This window comes from Manis pentadactyla, chromosome 7, assembly GCF_030020395.1.
Source record: "Manis pentadactyla isolate mManPen7 chromosome 7, mManPen7.hap1, whole genome shotgun sequence".
Lineage (NCBI taxonomy): Eukaryota > Metazoa > Chordata > Mammalia > Pholidota > Manidae > Manis > Manis pentadactyla.
In genome coordinates this window covers 105755348-105774235 of record NC_080025.1, presented here as the reverse complement: position 1 = coordinate 105774235, position 18888 = coordinate 105755348, and the positions used below count along the sequence as shown (strand labels likewise).

The 18888-nt window shown below is 32.3% G+C and overlaps 1 protein-coding gene across 4 annotated transcripts in view; it reads right to left on the bottom strand.

Annotated features, from left to right (window-relative positions):
- Window positions 1-18888, bottom strand: part of BBS9 (Bardet-Biedl syndrome 9) — a 426494-nt gene that overhangs the window by 201434 nt on the left and 206172 nt on the right. For all 4 annotated transcript variants that reach the window (XM_036897491.2, XM_036897488.2, XM_036897492.2 and 1 more), the window contains 5 exons: window positions 17989-18091; window positions 16360-16464; window positions 14334-14348; window positions 9346-9486; window positions 1818-1913 (listed from right to left, as the gene is read on the bottom strand). In XM_036897491.2, the coding sequence (XP_036753386.2) occupies window positions 1818-1913; window positions 9346-9486; window positions 14334-14348; window positions 16360-16464; window positions 17989-18091 (460 nt within the window). The remainder of the gene's footprint in view (window positions 1-1817; window positions 1914-9345; window positions 9487-14333; window positions 14349-16359; window positions 16465-17988; window positions 18092-18888) is intronic.

Below are 18888 nucleotides of genomic sequence, written 5' to 3'. Positions count from 1 at the left end.
TTCATAGCCATCTCCCTTCATTACCAAGGGTATTCTTAGGTAAAATTCTGTGTATCATGGATGCCAAAAGCCCTTCAGAACTTGTAATAGCTACTCTTCAGATTGCAGTTTACACAACTCATTTGGTTCCTTATTTAAAAAGTCCTATCACCTACTCCTGTCTGCTCACACCACAGCTGGGTCATGGTATTGCCATATATTCAGATGAGTGTGAATAAATCAGTTATACACCTGGATATTTGGTGAAATTTAGAAATGGTAAGGTAATTGTGGGCAACAGCAATGCTCTAAGAGCTACTTTATCTAAAAAAGAATACATATAATGCATTTGGACATAAAAATCCCCATTTGCACGAAGAATAACTTTTGCCCTTTTTTAATGATCATACAGCATGACTGGCTGAAGTCAAACAAATGTGTACCATTTCCCAAAGAAATGTTGGCAACAATTTTTTAGTTTATCTAAAGAGAAAAGTACCAAAATTATTCCATCATCCAACTGAATATTAAAGCTAATCAGAACAAAATGACACCAATGTGAAGAAGACTACAATCATAACCACTCACAAAGACCACAAAAAATACAGAATCCTCATTCTTCTGAGAATTACCTTTGATTTCTGTTGTGCTTTATTCTAGAATTTTTAGTAGTATGCAAGTTTATTGCACCAGTCACCATCTGCATATTCCAGAGGCTAACAGGATTTTAGCCACAGAAACATTGTTACAATTTCTAAAATAAGGATGTGCATATGTTCTCCTCCTGCTAACATCTTTATTTTCAAAAAGGATATGTCCTTATTTTATGATATTTTCTGATTATAAAAGTAACAGCCAACTAAAACTACAAATGCATAAAATAGAAAGTAAGAGCACTGCACAAACTACAGAAATTGAAAGAACTGGAGCATACAATTGACCCTAGAACACTGGATTACTGTAAGAATACAGTATATAATACATATAATATATAAAATATGTATTAATCAACTGTTTATATTATTAATAAGGCTTTCATTTAACAATAGCCTCTCAGTTGTCAAGTTTTTGGGGAGTCAAAAGTTATATGTGGAATTCAACAGCATGGGGAGTCAGTGTCGCAAAACCCCATGTTATTCAAGGCTCAGCTGTGTGTGTGTATTTGTGTGTGTGAATATGTAGATACACACACACATTCTATCCCCCCAATACCCTTAATTTTCCTAAAACTTGTTAAACATTTCCCTTAATATTTTACTTTATTTCCATAAAGGTGTATATGACTCAGTCAGTTGAGTAACTTCAGTATCCTACACATATAAGAAATCAGTTTTACACTGAGTAGCTTCAGCTATTTTTCTCATATGCAGCAACCAAAACAATAAATCTTATTTAAATTTGAAATTCAAACTAGGCTATATAAAAAAACTACTTTTCATTCTACTGAGATTTATCTCAGCAAGTCATTCACATCCCTCTTCATCTTTGCCCATGTCCAAAAGGAGGATAAAAGAATACAAACACACACACAAATTAATTCCAGTTTCTCACAGTTCCTAAAACCCAGTTCACCATATAACTATCTCAAAAACATTTTTCAATTCTTTAAATTTTCCCCTCTCAAGCTTTCCTCATCCCCAAAACAAGTTACATATCTCTAATAAAACAGGATCCTATCTTCCTAACTTTTATGTCCTATGTACCTAAAACCATGGCTCTTAGTTTTCAATGTCTAGCTGAACAGCACCCTTTGCAGAAATCCTTGATGTGGTGATGATTTGTGATGTAGTGTTCTCAATAGAAAATTTCAAAAGCAATGCTACCATAGTTTTACTTACGAGAGGTTTTGGAAGCAAGAAGAGTAACTCGGGAACCTCCTAAGAAGCAAAAACCCATTACATTCACCTGATCATCTTCTGACTGATGAGCAAAGCCTACAAAGAAAAGAAAAAAAATCACCTTACATAACCACAAGGCAATGCACTTAATGTCTGAAATAGGAAGCTTAGTTGATAACAAGTATTTTTCATATCACTGGTCATGTTTAAAGCTTACATATGAACTATAATATGTGAGCTGATTTCCATAATAAAGCTTCCAGTTACTAAAACCTCTGCCTCACAATAACACTCTGAAATAATTTAATTTCCTTTCTTCTACTGATTCATTCTAGGTTTGAGGGCAAGAAATGCACAAGATGAACCTGGAACCCTTGTCACACCAGAAAGCATGGAAACTTTCAGTGACCAGTAGAGGTGCATGAAAATGACCTAAGAGCCAACTCAAAGAGACTACCATTGGCTCAGATGAAAATATTTGGGTATCAAAAAAGGTAATATCTACAGTGGAGTGCTACACATCAAATATTTTTAAAAGCATGTGTTCATATTGATACTCAAAGCAAAAACAAAAAAGGTCAAGTGGTCACTCTTGGGGGATCCTAGGTAATCAACTCATTATTCAAAAATCAGTAATAAAGACAAAGAACCAAGCATTTATCCAGATTATCCTACTTGAATTACATCACATAATCAATAGTAGATAAGGGAAAGGTTCTCTGTGTCAAAACATTCTAGCTCAAAAACAAATAAAAATTATAACATTGGAGACTTTCACTATGGGCCAAGATGGAGAGACTGGGGCCAAATTTACCCTTCTATCTGAAACAACTGAAAAATGGGACAAAATATATTAAACATTTTTTTAAGGCAGTGGAGATCAAGAAATGAACAACAGTAATCTCCAACAAAAAAGAAGCAAATAAAGTGAGCCTTATGCTTGACCCAGCTTGCTGCCTAGAGAAAACTTCCAGGCTGCAACAGGAAGAGGAAAATTTCCAGGAAGAGGAAATCCAGGCACAACCCAGCATTCTCCCCAAGTTGAGGAGATAGAGTTGGGAATCTGGGAAGGCCAGTGGCAAAAGCTCAAAAGGCAGAATATCAGACAGGAGAACGCTACAGAGAAAGAACTCCAGCAACCTGCAGAGCTCCCCTTCGAGTATTGAGCAGGACACTAATCAGTGCGTGCCTGTGAAGGAACTACCTGAGGAAAGCACCGCCCCCAAAAGATCACAGTGGCTAATCCGTGAGCCCATGCAGTGCCACGGATAATTTCCATTCTCACTGGCCAGGATATACACCATCATAATTCACTGGATGTCATGGAATATGTGGAAGAGTTTGGCCTCAGCAGTAGATGAAGTTTACCCTAGAATAAATGTTGTTCTCATCCCACCTCGCAAAGCTTAAAAGCAATACCTGAAAAGATCAAACTTTTTCAAGTAACTTAAATGTGTCCCAGGAAAAAAGGCTCAAGAATATTTGTAGGGAAATCAAAATACAAAATATACAAATAGATAAAATTCATAAGTTCTGCCCTTCAATCAAAAATTACAGAATATGCAGAGGGAAAAAAAATCACAATCCATAACAAGGAGAAACCTCAATCAAAACTAACTCAGAAATGATGCAAATGATAGAATTAGTAGACAGTTATTATATAAGTATGTTCAAGGAAGTCAAAGAGGAAATTAAAAAGTGTTTTGAACTGAATGAAAATTAAAACACAATATTTCATGATTTGTAGGATGCAGCTAAAGCAGTGGAGAAAATTTTATAGCATTACCCAATTATATTTAAAAGAATGATCTCTGCTTCCACCTTAAGAAACTGGAAAAAGAACAATTTAAGCACAAAGTAAGCAAACAAAAGGAAAATCACAGAAAACCAAAGAAGCAGGAAACCAAAAAATAAAGAGAAAATTAATGAAACTAATTTTTTAATAAGAAAGCTGGTATTTGAAAAGAGATAAAATAGATAAACCAAAGGAAAGATTAAAATTGTTTTCATCTATGGATAAAAGGTACAAAAGAATAGCAGAATCAGTAAGTGGTTTAACAATGCTGCATGATACAAGATCAATATACAAAAACCAATTGCATTCCTATGTACTAGGAAAGAACAATTTGAAATTGAAATAAAACAATATAATTTGCAATAGAATCAAAATACATTAAGTATTTAGGGATAAATCTTACAAAATATTTGTAAGACCTGTACATTGAAAAGTATAAACTCTCACTGAGAAAAATTATTTCAAAAGCCCTAAATATGGAAGTTTTCTACTTTCACCTTAAGAAACTTGGATAAATAGAGCAAATTGTACCATGTTTAATACTCTCTACATGTTATTTCTAAATTTATCTATAGAATTAATGCAAACCCTTAATGCAATTCCTCAAAACCTCAGCAGGATTTTTTTCCCCATAAAAACTGACAAATCCATTCCAAGGTTCATATGAAAGGATCTAGAAGGTTCATATGAAAGGATCTACCGAAGACGACTTTGAAAAAAAGTTGAAGAAATTACACTAACTGATTTCTAAATATATCTGTTTATAGTAATTAAGACACTCTGCTATTGGTATACAGCAATATTGGTGGGCAAACACACATAGATCAATAGAACACACTGAAGAGATCAGAAATACATATATTTTTTCAGATGATTTATAGTTCTATGATACATAGTCAGATGATTTTTCAACAAAGTTGCAAAGACAATTCAATGGAAAAGAACTGTTTTTTTTTTCAAAAGTAGTGCTGGACAATAATCCGCAATCACAATATAAGTTGGTCACAGAGGTGATAGCACAGCATGAAGAATATAGCCAATGATTCTGTAACTTCTTTCTATGCTGATAGATAGTAACTGCACTAGAGGAGGTGAGGATTTAATAATATGGGTAACTACTGAACCACTGTATTGTACATTTGAAAGCAATATAATGTTGTATATCAACACTACTTCAGTAAAAAAAAAAAATGCTGGAACCTTACCCATATGTAAAAATATGAATTTTATCAATATCTCACACCATACCTAAATAGCAACTCAAAATAGTCAAGAGACATAAAAGTAAAATGTAAAACTAGAAAACTCCTAAACAAAAATATAGGAGAAACATTTTGTTATCTTGAGTTAGGCAAAGATTTCTTAGATATAATATTAAAATCATGATCCATAAAAGGAAAAAATAATACATTGAGTTTTATAAAAATTAAGAAATTCTGCTCTTCCAATGACACTGTTAAAAGAATGAAAAGACATGCCAGAGACTGAGAGAAAATATTTGCAAATCACATAATCCAACAAAGGACTAAAGAAGGCAAAGAGGAGCACATACTGAATAATTCTATTTCCTAAAATCCTAGAAAATGCAAACATTACAGTGCCAGAAAGCAAACCAACGATAGTCTGAGAATGGGGGGTAAGAGATTATAAAGGGGCACAGGAAACATTTAGGGGTGATGGATTTTTTCAGCATTGTGATTGCGGGGATGGTTTCACAGGTTTCACACAAGTATCAAAACTTATCAAATTGTACACTTTAAACACAGGTGCATATAGGTTATGTTCCAATAAAGGTTTAAAAATATATACATACATATACACTGAAATTGTGTTTGACAACTAAAGAATGTATTACAATGTACCAGAAGAAAATATAAGTAAATATTTCATAATTTTAAAACAGAGACCATTTTAAGCATAACATGAAAGCTTGAAACTTTAAAGAAAGCAAATAATAAAATTAAATGTTACTATCTAAAAATATAAACCTTATATTAGAAGACTACAAGTAGTTTAATAAAAATTACAAAATGTCTATGCTAACTAATAATTTAGAAATGCAAAAACATGTCATTTTTTTACTTCACTATGTCAAAAATTTATAAAGATAGAAATCCAGCTGCTACCCTGGGTATGAACCCTAATGTTGGGCATGTAACCTGATATTATTCTGGAAGGAAGTTTGACATTTGAATTAAGTTTTCAAATGTGCATACTCTTTAACTCAGTCATTTGTCTTTAAAGAATTTCTCCAAAGAGAAACAGAGAAGTACAGAAAAACTACATACGTAGCACCTCCAAACAAAGGAATATTATGTAAATCTTTAAAATATAAATTTATGGGCAAGGAAAGAGAGCCATATATTTGAGTAGCATAAAAGACTATTACAATTGAATGTTATTAGCTGTTACACATAAATACAATTTTTGTGAAAAAATTGTACTGGTATCATGGCACACGCTGAACATTAGCTGATTTAACATCTATTCCCAACCCCCTTTCCCTAGCTCATCTATGTTAGTTCTTAGCTCCTTTTACAGGTAAGAAGAGGCCATGTGACACTGTTATGACTATTGAGACAAGTAGAAATTTCCTAAGAAGTTTATGAAAACATGCCTTGCTAATAAAAGTAACAGTCATTATTATAGCTATGTCCTTCCCTAGCTCCTGCCTTATAGTCTATTATGATGACTGAAGCTGAAGCAGCTATCTTACTCTCATGGAATAAAACACTAGAGAATGCATATTATTAAGGGGAAAAAAAGGCTTGATCTTTGATAACTTTCACAAACCATTATATCAGACTCCACTGCCCACCTCTGGACTTCTCTTTATACGAGATTTTTAAAGTATCTTCATTGCTTAAGTAACATTTATCCAAAACACCTCAGGCAGAGAAAGACAAATACCATATGATTTCATTTGTATGTGGAATCTAAAAACGAAACACAAACAGCAACAGACTCATAGACACTGAGAAATGACATGGGTGAGGGGCTGGGGTGGGTAGGTGAAACAGATGAAAGGGATAAAGAGGCACAAAATCTCAACTACAATATAAATTGTCACAGGGATGAAAGTATAGCAGAGAGTATATAGTCAATAGTTCTGTAACATCTTTCTATGTTGACAGAGAGTAACTACACTAGTTGGGAGAATTTAATAATGTATATAACTGTTGAATCACTATGTTGTATACTTGAAACCAATATAATATTGTATATCAACTAAAGTACAATTAAAAAGTCAAAAACAAGAACTTCCTGGATAGCTATTTATACTTACATATGTATATAAATATATTATATAGCCATTAAGCATATTAAAAGCTTTTTTATAATAATATTCTCCATCAGCAAGGATTTGTGGTACTAGACACCTCCATTCAAACATTGTTCATAGGATTAACTGGTATTGCTCTGCAGGAAGTCAGTTTCGCATTATATTTCAAAACTTTTAAAAATATTCTTATCCTTAAAAAAATATATATTCTTATCCTTTGACTCAGTAATTCCACTTTTAGATAATCATCAAAGAAATAAATTTGGAAATGTATTGCTACAATATATTTATAGTATTAATAAACTAAAAACAACATAAATATAATGATGACTTTATAGTATGGATTTATGATAGAATAGTATGCAACCATTAAAATCATGTAATAAAAAACTAATTATATAGAAAGATGTCTCACACAGCCTGCAAAGTAAAACCCTTTGGGGGTGATGAAATGCTTAGAAAAAATATTTTTTAAAATATTACAAAAATGTAATAAAATATTAGTAGATATTGACAGAAAGTAAAGGTACCATTAACTCATTTTCTTCTTTTTGATTATCTATTTCTAAATTTCACAATTATTTTGTAATTTAAAAAATTATTTTAAATATACCTATATTTGTTCTCAAAGAAGAACTGAAATAAGCAGAGGAAAAGAGATAGATTAAAAGTAGTTTTATTTCTTCTCTGTGAAGCTTATTAACTTTGTTATTTCAGTTAAAAAATAGGTTTGCAATAGCAACTTTATCTGATAGAAACATATAAATAGTCTTACATATACCAACAGTAAAAAGTATTCTTAAAAGTGAAAAAGTAACAAGAGTTCTTATTTTAAACAATTACAGCATTTCAGTATGTTCAATATAAACACAAATCCAGGAACTCCACAAGAGAATGTGCTACATTACATACATTGGACCTTAGGAGAAAACTTCTTATTTTGTCACTGAGTCCCATTTCTAAAGTGAGCAATAAGCAAATATATGCCCATGAGCCAAAGATACCTGTGACACCACAACAACTGAGCCCAAAATCAGGAAGAAAATTGATGAGTTATCTAAGCTTTCCTTAGTTCTTTTTGTCCAACCCATATCTTACAGATTACCTCTCAGATCAAATGCATGTATTTTTATTCAATCTCTGCGGATTTATATCCAACTACAGTAAAGATCAACCACTCACAGAAGCCAGGGTGTTAAACATTTTTTAAAGGTCCAATAAATTTGGTGTGTAACATATAATTTCCGACTATACTATATTCCCAGGATAGTACAGGAGACCCAAGAAACTAATATTCTTTTTATAAGATGTATAGTGGCTCTTTTTGCTTTTTCTATACTCCAAATTTCTTGTAAGAAATTAACAAAGAAGAAAAGGAAAGGAAGGGAAGGCAGAAAGAAATCAATTTGCTCTTTGCTAAGTGTGTGTGTGTGTGTGTGTGTGTATATACACACACACACACACACACACACACACACACCATCCCAAACTCAAAAAAGAATAGATTAACTATAATAAAGGGGATTTAATTTTGAGGTTTTCCATAGTTATATATAGCATTTTAAAGCCTCCAAATTACTGAAAAATAAATTTAAGCACTTGAAGTAGTTAATAACCCAAAAGTTGACTTACCATAAATTTCTAAACCTTGTGGGAAATACTCTTTGTATTCTAAATCCTATCCACTAATGCAAGGGTGAGGATGCATCTGATAGTCCAACTATGCAGATTTTTAATGAGGGATTTAAAAGGGCTGAGTTAACTCCCAGTTTGTTTGTTTTTTTAATTCCACCCCATCACCAAGAAAGTTAATAGATGTAACACATTAGAAACACATTACGGTAAGAATGTTTTCTTCAATCAACACTTCTCTTTTCTAAGCCACTCAGAAAGAAAAACTAACACCTGGAGAAAGTCACACTTTCACAAATTACCCCAAATGTTCACTGTGATATTCAGACAGTATATATGAAGCCCCTTCTAAACCAGCAGAGCCAGAGAATGAACATTCGCCCCGTCCTGCTGCTGGAGACAACAGAACCACTAATAGCCCTACTTATGAGATTACTTTTCAGGGGCATATGAATATACTTCTAAATGGTACGTAGACAAAAACCTACAATAAAGATAAATAATAAATATTTACACCCAAGCCAAAAAAATTCCACAGCCTAACAAGAAATATTTGATGTTTTCATTTCTGAGTACTGAAGCATAATAATGATTATAATAATAATTTTACTCAAACTTAAAAGGTACACCTTATTACCTTATTGATACAAGCTATTTGCCTCTGAACAGGCAAATGAGGGAAAAATCCTTGAGGCATTTCTATATTCTGATTTAACAATTATCTGACAATTGCCCCATCATTATATATGCAGACCAAGGATTCCGTTCAAAATTCTTATCATTTCTGATGTTCCAGGCAAGTTACTTCAAAATCCTACCTGGAAAGAGACTGAGAAGACTGACTGGGGATTTGTTGGTATCAATAGTTAGTTTGTGGTTTGCAGTTTTCGAAGGCTGACCTGGTAGGCAGATTAATTTCAGGGGAAGTCTAAATTTACACTGGATAACTCGAGGAACACCTGAAATAGAGAGAAACACAGATTCATAGATTTGACAAATAATTTGACCAAGAAATTTTGTTCTGCTAATAGTTTGAGTACAACATATCTTAGGGTGACAGTTTACTGCCTGCCTATTTTGTTTAGCATAACTGAAATTAACTGCAGCACATTATCATAATTTATATTTTTCTATTATTGTCAAAAATTGCAAGACAAAAATAAAATCTTAAAAAGGAGCATAAGCATGAAGTCTACCTTTAATAACAGTATCATATTTTAAAAATCACCGTAGTTGAGCACCATATAAAACACTATATATAGTTATATCAAATTACTGAACTGTCTTTAAAGTAAGACCTTCAAACCTCTATCCCTAATCCAAGGGCAAATATATGAGCAAATATATGAGCTTTATATCAGGAAGACTCTATATGACCATATCTAACAGCTCTTTTACCCCAAATAATTTTTAAATCTTTAGCTTTTCTTACTTATTGAATATTGAAATTATAACCAACAAGTAAAATAAATCATGAGCATGAAAGCAGAATTTGCTCTACTGAAATTCCACTGAAGGTCATGTCATTTTACACACTAATATTAAGACTATTACTTTCTTATGAATTAAATTTTTCTCAATCCATTTAACTTTCCCTATCACTTTAAAGTGACATTTTGAAAGGCGTACATAATCATTCAACCATCAAATTTTTTCAGTACATACACAGGCATATTGAAAGAGGAAGACAAATAACAATTAAGAGGGTTTTGTCAGAATTAAAAGTTTTTTAAAAATATTCTTTTCAAAATTTTTACAGAGAACAAAATTGAAACCAAACCAAATTAGGCTCTCTTCTTATGAAGCAATTCTACAACTTTAGTTTTCTCTCCTTCTGGTCTAGGACTCTATTTTGACTGGATAAGATAAAAGATAACATACAAAGACCTGTATCTTAGTACACTGTTGTAGAAAAATGGAAAACTTAAAATGTTCTATTCTACTTGATGGATCCACACATTAATTTCCTTAGTTCTTTATAGTAGAGTCACTATAAAGTGAGTAGCTTAAAAATTGCAAAAGTAGAGGCCAAGTTTGGGGACATGATCTCAAAGCAGTATATTTTGGTAATGCTAGTTGGAGTTGTGTGGCCTACTCTACATCCAATTGTGAAGCACATGTTTCAGTACTATTTACTAGGATAGTGAGAGATCAGCAATGGCAAGCATGTTGATATATGAGGTCAATTAAATACTTTTTCAGAGCATGTGGGGCATATTTGTCATTCTCTTCAACATAATATATTATCCATCAAATTTTACATAGCTCATTTTCTGCTCATAACCAACAGATGTTAAATTCAGTTCTTGTGGAATCCTAGATGCAAATTATAACTGGTGTCTCTTCAGAAAAGTCCCAGGGTATTACTTCCTCACATTCTCTGAGGTTTTAGAGGCATGTGTATTTGTACTTTACAATGATGAAATGTTTTGACTCAAAATATTATGGTAACGTGACCTAAGCTACTACTCAAACCCCAACTATCAATATCACCACAAAAAAATTAGAAAGCATTATTTCTCCAACTTTATATATTCCATATACCCTCAAATTATGGAAGTATACCTACTATGTTTCCTCCACAATACATAAATTATAGCCTCAATAATAGGTACAGTCTGGACAAAACAAGGAAACTGAAACCAATTTCCATTTCCTTCATTCTTTAATGAAAAACAGAAAAAAATGCTTCATTTTCTGACAAATCTGTATATGCACAAAAAAGAAGCTATCTCCTATGAACTTTCAACCAAAATCTGAGCTAATTGTTCAAACAAAATTGGCTGTAAATGTTCTTATAAAACTGTACTGTTCAAACTGTGGCTCTTCACTTGGTCTAGGTACTGATTAAATTTGTGGTAAAACAATTAATCATGATCAACAACACTGGCCTTATGTTACTGAGTCTATATATTTGGAGAGTACTACCCTACACCTCCAAGAACTCAAAGCTAAAGAAACTGCGGGTGTACGTATGTTTTTAGAAACTGAAACAAATGGATTGCAAGCACTAATAAACCCAAGAAGGGAAATACATTATAACTCAAATCAGAATTCAGTTAGGTCAGTTAATGACAATATCACACACTAGGGCAATGGTCTGATTGCTAAGATTTGTAGAACTCCTCCAGAATTTCTCTTCTCTCCAAGAACTGTAAACCTGTTTCATAGGACATTTGGAAAGCATTACTTTGAAAAATGATGACACTCATACTTAATAAAATGATTACGGCTATTTTTTAAATGATGGCAGCTTTAAAGGTTTTACCATTAGGAGAAAAAAGAAATATGAAATCCTTTAGAAACCAGTTTTAGGAAACCACATCTTCAAAAAGAAAAATGAAGAATGCCAGTATTTTATATTACTTCCAGTCAAATTAAAACCCAAGCATTTGAAAATACAATCTCTAGTATTTAAACATGGGTTTTATCAGAGGCACATTTCTATTGAGATCTACGTTTTCTTGAGAAGCTTGAAACGTAACTTGAAATGTAAATCTGGCTACCAATTACTCTTCAGGCCATGATTCTAAGAACATGAAGCCGGAGACACATAGAGGTAGGTGTGAATATATACATGTGTGTATCAGTAAGGAAAGAATTACGTGTATTTAGAGTTTTCAAAGTTGCCAGTAGAATAGCTTTCAACTTAGTTGAAAGAGCCTAATTGAGCCTAACTTTGCCTACAATATTTTCTCTATGTAGTTGGTACAACAGTCTTTATATGTGGCTTATTCAACTCTGACTGTTAGTTATGCTGAGAGAAAAGAAAAAAAAATGGTTATTTATAATACTCAAAATACTGGCCTACTCGTTCATCAGACTGACTCTGGTCTGCAGTTTTTTACCAAATATAATCACTCTCCTTTAAACAGTTCCCCTTCCAACCTACTATAGGAAATGAAGAGTCACATCTACTATGGTGCAATTAATCACAAAATTATTTAACACTTAGAGAAAAAAATTCACATCAAAACCACTCCTGACAGAACAATTTCTCCAGGAAGGGAACCCTAACCACACCTGGCACACCCAAGAGTCCAGGATCACTGTCAAAAGGGAAGCCAAAATGTGTTTCAAAAAAAAGAAAAAAGAACATATATATCAGAGTAGAATAATACATCCATATAATGCCTATAGAATTCTTTCCAGGAGCCTGCTATAGTCATTTCACACTGAAAACAAGGAACCCCAAAGCAGCAGCAATGTCTGGTAGCCAGAACTTCCTCGATCCCTTCCTGTTATGTCTGGCTACGTACTGTGCTCCATCTGCAGTCATGTTTTACACTACCCATGTCATGTAACTTTAATGCAGAAATAATGGAAACTAACTCTTACGGGACAACATAAAATCTTGTTTGCTTCTCTTTTTCCACATGTAAAAACAGGACTGCTTATCTGCAAAGAGCCTGAACAGATCAGGCCAATAAAACGGAATAGCCTTTGAAATATGAAGCCTTGTGGGTAAGTGAGATCTAAGTGGCAACATATTATTTTCATGCCAACTAGGTGAAGCTGAATATTTCAACTCTACTCCCTAAAGCTTAATTATAATTTTAAAATATATCATGAGATTATTAAAACCAGCTTTAGCTTTTAAATACTAAAATTTCCATTTACTGTGACTTCTCATGGTCTGGGCTGCATTTACAGTAAGAGGGAATAAATTTCTTTCAACAGCAACATTTCTGATTTTTTAAAACTTAAATCATTTAAATGACAATATGGTATTTTATAAAGTACAAAATCTCATCAGTTACTACAATCTTGCAAAGTAAAATGCAAATATTTATTATGAACAATAGGTTATATTTTAATAGCCTAAGTCCCATCTGACAAATATGTTTTATGTTATTAAGCTAAACACTTCTTTTAGAATTTTTATCATGTAAATACATTTTCATCTACCAGATACTGTGCAACTCAAACTATTGGCATCCCGTGAAACTATACTTAAGTTATTTTATTTATTTAATTACTACTCATTAATGTTATCTAATATTTATCATAAAATAACTAATAAACTAAGATAAACCACCAAATTAAGACTGTGTCTAGGAGAAAAATAAAATAGGAGAGACTTTTAGAGTGTCTGTTAGAGTACCCTGATAAGTGCAACTCAAAGATAAGTTCTTGAACCCTGCTCTCAAGGAACTCAAATTCTCCTAGGGGAACCTAAGGAACAAACTTAATAAAATTCATATTATATTAAGTATTATAGCAGTCGTAAACAAAGGATTTGGGGAAAACAAAGTGGGTAAAAATTAACATTGTTCCAGGCGATTTCAAGGAGTCACACCCTTAATGACACCCCCTACAAATTCCAAACAAGACAAGGAATAGGCCCACAGAATAAGGACTCCTGACATTCTGATTGGAGAAAGAGGCGGATCTTTTGGGGCATATAGAAAAAAATGATTTAGAATTCAGTGACAAACACTGTTCTTCTCCCTACTCTTTCTTTAAGTAACATATGATAGAGCACACAGGCAAATCACCAATTACTTCCAAAAATAAGTAGTCAGTGACATCTTTGGGGGTTTTGTGTCATTTTTTTTAGGGGGGTGGGTTTTGGTTTTTTTCCAAAAAAGTCATGGAGCTTCAAACAACAGTGAATAATAAAGTTTCTATGAGAGAAATCATCCACAATCCTCTCCATAGCTAGATCAAGACATTGAATCATACTAAAGAGGTTTCTATAGTTAAAATAGGAGTCCAAAGTTTATTTATGGTATAATGCCAATTTAAAACATTGACCAATTTCAGATCTGAAATTCACTTTGTTCTAAATTATCTTTTTACTTACCATCAGGATTTCGATCTACCCATCAGAGGCAATGCAAAAAGGGATAGAAGAGAAAGAATGCACAAATTATCTCTGGTAAAATCACAACACACATTTAATACAATCTGCTTAAAAATATAAATTAAAAGTTTCAAGATTCTTGCAAATGTTTTAAATGACCCACCAATAAAAATAAGCCAGTTCACAATTGAAGAGTATAACATGAATAAGTCAAATCTAATAATGTATTTGCATTTGTATTCTTAGAAGTCCATGAGTGTGTTATTCCAGTGTAAATGAGGTAAAGAAACATGACCTAGCCAAACAGCAAACAAGACTCAAATGTAAATGGAATCAAGAGCATTAACTGTTGAAAGATGAGTGAAAGACCAAATATATAATATTAGTATTTCTAGTTAGTCTTCCTTATAATTTCAGTCAGAAGATACTACCGTGAAGTAATGCCTTTTTTTAGATTTTTGGCTTGTCTTGCTTTTCTTTTACTTTTATATACTTTTTTTACGTTAATTTCTAATTAATTCAACCAATTAATGCCTATGCTCTTAGGTTTATCAATAATTACAATCTACTTAATGTAGTAGCTAAAAATGGTATGTGCAGCCATAAACTTGGACTATTTTATAACATAATGAATTTTTATGCATTTTGTCCATGAGCTATAGTAAGCCATTTCTCTATTTTAAATTTATTTTTGATCATTGTCTCTACTTTTCTCTGAAAATAAATGAAATAATTGAGTTAAGGTATCAATACCTATGACTATATTTTCAAAGTGTAACAAGGATAAAAAGCATAAAAATGCCTACAGTTATTGAGATGTTCAATTAATGATAAATGACCTATACATTTCAGCCAAATATTTTTACATTTTTATTTCACAACTTAAATTAAAACAACATTGAAAATTTCAATATTCTTTTCAGATATAAAACCAACTAAAAAGTCCATCATTCCTTGATCCCTTATGGAAGTTTTATATTTCTTTCTGAAAGCCATTTAAACATGAAATATTTATACAACCCCAAATTTTAAAAATATAGGGAAATGATTAAAGTGGTCACTTCTGGCTAAAAATGAATTTTTAAACAATTTAAAGCAAAATAACTTACAAAGCAGAAGAAGCAAATTTGAAAAAGTACTAAAGTTATAAAATCATCTAAGAGCATAGAGTTGTCAATGCAGAAGCCAGAAAAATCACTTAGGCAAAATAAAAACTACCATTATTAAAAACATTGCTCAATAAGCAAATTTGGCATCAGTAGAGGAAAAAAAAAAGATGAATACCATCTTTAAATCTTTTAAAACTAAGAAAACTATAGAAATGTTTTAAAAACAAATGCAATATTGCTGAAATACCCTGTAATCAGTTACACTTTTAATTTTTTTAAGCGATGATTATTCTTACTCTATGAATCGATTGATTGTCAAATTGTTACTATGAAAGATTCACTAAAGAGGAAAAAAACTATAAAATTTGACCAAACTAAGTTAAAATTTATAATAATTGAATCTCAACTGGACTAAAGATAACTTTTTTTAAAGAGTTCTCTAAATAAATACAAATCAAATTTCAGTAGATCTGTCCTTAGATATTTTAACACATGAGATACCGAGGAGTTTGATCACTGAAACAGTGTCTGAAACTCTGAATATTGCCTTAATGTTTGAGTATCCATAATAGTCTTTTTCACTAATTCAGACTAGACTTTTATCCTTAGTTCAAATAAATGAAGTATGACTAGATACCATTCTTCTAGTGGGATTAAAATATATCATATTTGCCATTAATTGAAAAGAGAATCAAACATTATAGGTGGAAAGCAGCTAAATACACTTATCCTAATTATTTATAACACATAAAAGTAATTTGGATATACAATTCTATTTAATACTAGAAAAAAATATTTTTTCATGTAATATTTTACAATGTGTTTTCCCATCTTAAACATTTAAACATTTAACTCATAACTCCAATAATTTAAGAGGAGTGATTAGGATTGTAAATTTGTGACACCTGTATGTTTACCTGTTGGTCTGGAATAAGAAACAACAGCATTTCCTTCCAATTCTGGTGGTGTATAATTTCCTTTCGCAAAAATAGAAAAGGCTACTGCTCTAGTCATCTCTGGTGCTGCAAGCAGTGTGAAAGTAATATGTTACATTATATTGTACAGCTGTTATTAACAACAGTTAAATAGGCAAACACTGCATGTCAGCTACTGTCCTAAGCACTTTATGGATTAATACCTTCCATCTTCACAACAACCCTGCAAGGCGGGTACTATCATTGTCCTCATTTTTTTTGCATGAGGAATATGGCTACAGAGAGATGATGAAGCTTGCCCAAAGTCATCTAGCTAATGCAGAACTGGGAACAGACTCCAGAACAAGAGTGCCTAACATTCTACACCACTGTTTCTCTTTACTCAGGTGAATTGGCAGCATAAACAGAAAAAAGGTACACCAAAGGACAAGAGAGTTTAGGAGTGGGATTGGTACTTCATCATGGCCAGAGCAGAGACTGTAAGGGAAAATGGAAGTAGGGGATTAGACTGGAGATAACTACAATGGTAGTTACTTAAGCATATTGTGCACAGCCTTCTGTACTCATGTATTTAACTGCCAACCTGCATTATAAAGCCATAAGATGTTTTTAACTGGAAAAATAAAATTTTCAGAATGTGTTTTATGAAGACAAATTTGAAGTATTGTGGAAAATTAGAAAATGAAGTGATAATCCAATGCCTGAATATGATCTACCCACAAATTTACTTCAAACATTCAACCATTCATTCATTCATTCATTCAATGAATATTTAATATTTACTGAGTCCCTAATATCTGCCAGGCACTCAGGTAAGGGTTGGTTATACAAAGGCAAGATAGAGAGAGATGTTCTTGGCTTCATGAATAAGACTTAGAATATCCAGAGAACAGAAGCAATAAACAAAGAAAGAAAGAGATTTGAAAGATAACTTAGAAATCATTTTAGCAGGACTAATGACAATTTGGATGTAAGTGGAAGGGGATGAGAGAGTCTATGCAATGAGTTGCATTTACAACCCCTCTACTATTTTAGGCAGTATTACAGATACCTTATGTAGATTCATTTTCTAATTAAATCCTCAAAACAGCCCTGTAAGATGGATATGATTATCCCCTTTCTGCAGATTAAAAAACTGAGGGTCCAAGTAATTATTACTAAAATAGCTTGCTCAAAGTAACACATCAAGTAAATATCAGAGCCAGGATTCAAACTCAGGCCAGACTCCAAAGTCAATATTCTTTCTTCGAACATTACCCATTCAATAAACAGCTCACTAGAGAAACACCAATAAGGAAAGACTTCCAAATTATAGTATTTAAGTACAATTACTGGTCCATCTAGTTAAGGAAAGCACTTGGACATCTGTAATTACTTCAGCTCAACAACCATTCACTGAATTTTCCTAAAAAAAAAAAAAAAGCATCACTCATGCTTGACGCTTGGAGCAAAAATATTAGCAAAACAACACAATCATTTATTTTAAGAAGTTAACCGGTCTCGCTACTCAGACAAGAAATACAGCCATGAAATAAAGAAACTAATAACAAAACTTTTAATTAAAGTAAGTTTCCCTTCATAACAGACTTTAGGTCAAAACAAAATAATTACCTATACATTCAAACGTGAACTGATCACTGGTCAGTACTAAAGGTGGCTGCACGTAGATTGATAATTTGGCTTTTTGCAATGCCACTCGACTCTGCAATGTGACCTAGGGAAGTAAAAAGTGTTATGAATAGAAAATTACATTTTATCCAAATTGATAGAATATCACAACTACTTAAAAAAATCACTAGCAAATAGTTAGGAAATATCATCTGAGGAAAAATGAGTAGTCACAAAACATAACATGTAACATGAGTTGCCCAATTAGAAATTGGGCAAAGGAGATAAACAGACTTTTCTCCATAGAAGATCTAGGAAAGGCCATGAAGCACATGAAAAATTGTTCAATACCTTTAATCACTACTAAATATAAGGTAAAACCACAAGATACTACTACACATACACTAAAATGCTATAACCAAAAGAACAGACTAAAGTAGTTGTAGTAAGAATATGGAGAAACTAGAACCCTCACACATAGCTGATGGGAATGTAAAATGGGAGAACCACTTGAGAAAACTGTTTTGACAGTTTCTTTAAAAATTAAATTTACCATGTGACCTCAAATCTAGAGAGACAGAAAATAGATTAGTAGTTGCTGAGGGATGGGAGTGTGGAGTGGAAGAATGGAACAGGAAATGACAGTTAATGAGAGAACAAAAATGTTCTAAAATGAAACTGTGATGGTTTCACAACTGCAGATATAATAAAAATCACTGAATCGTACTCTTTAAGTGATTAAATTGTATGGTATGTGAATTATATCTCAATAAAGCTATTAAAGATGTTTTATCAAAACATGTGCTTGTTCTTCTTTCCATATATAGATGTGGCATGATGAATTATGGATCTTATCCTCCATATTATCTTTTGTACAAGTTGATTATTCTCTAAAGATTTCCT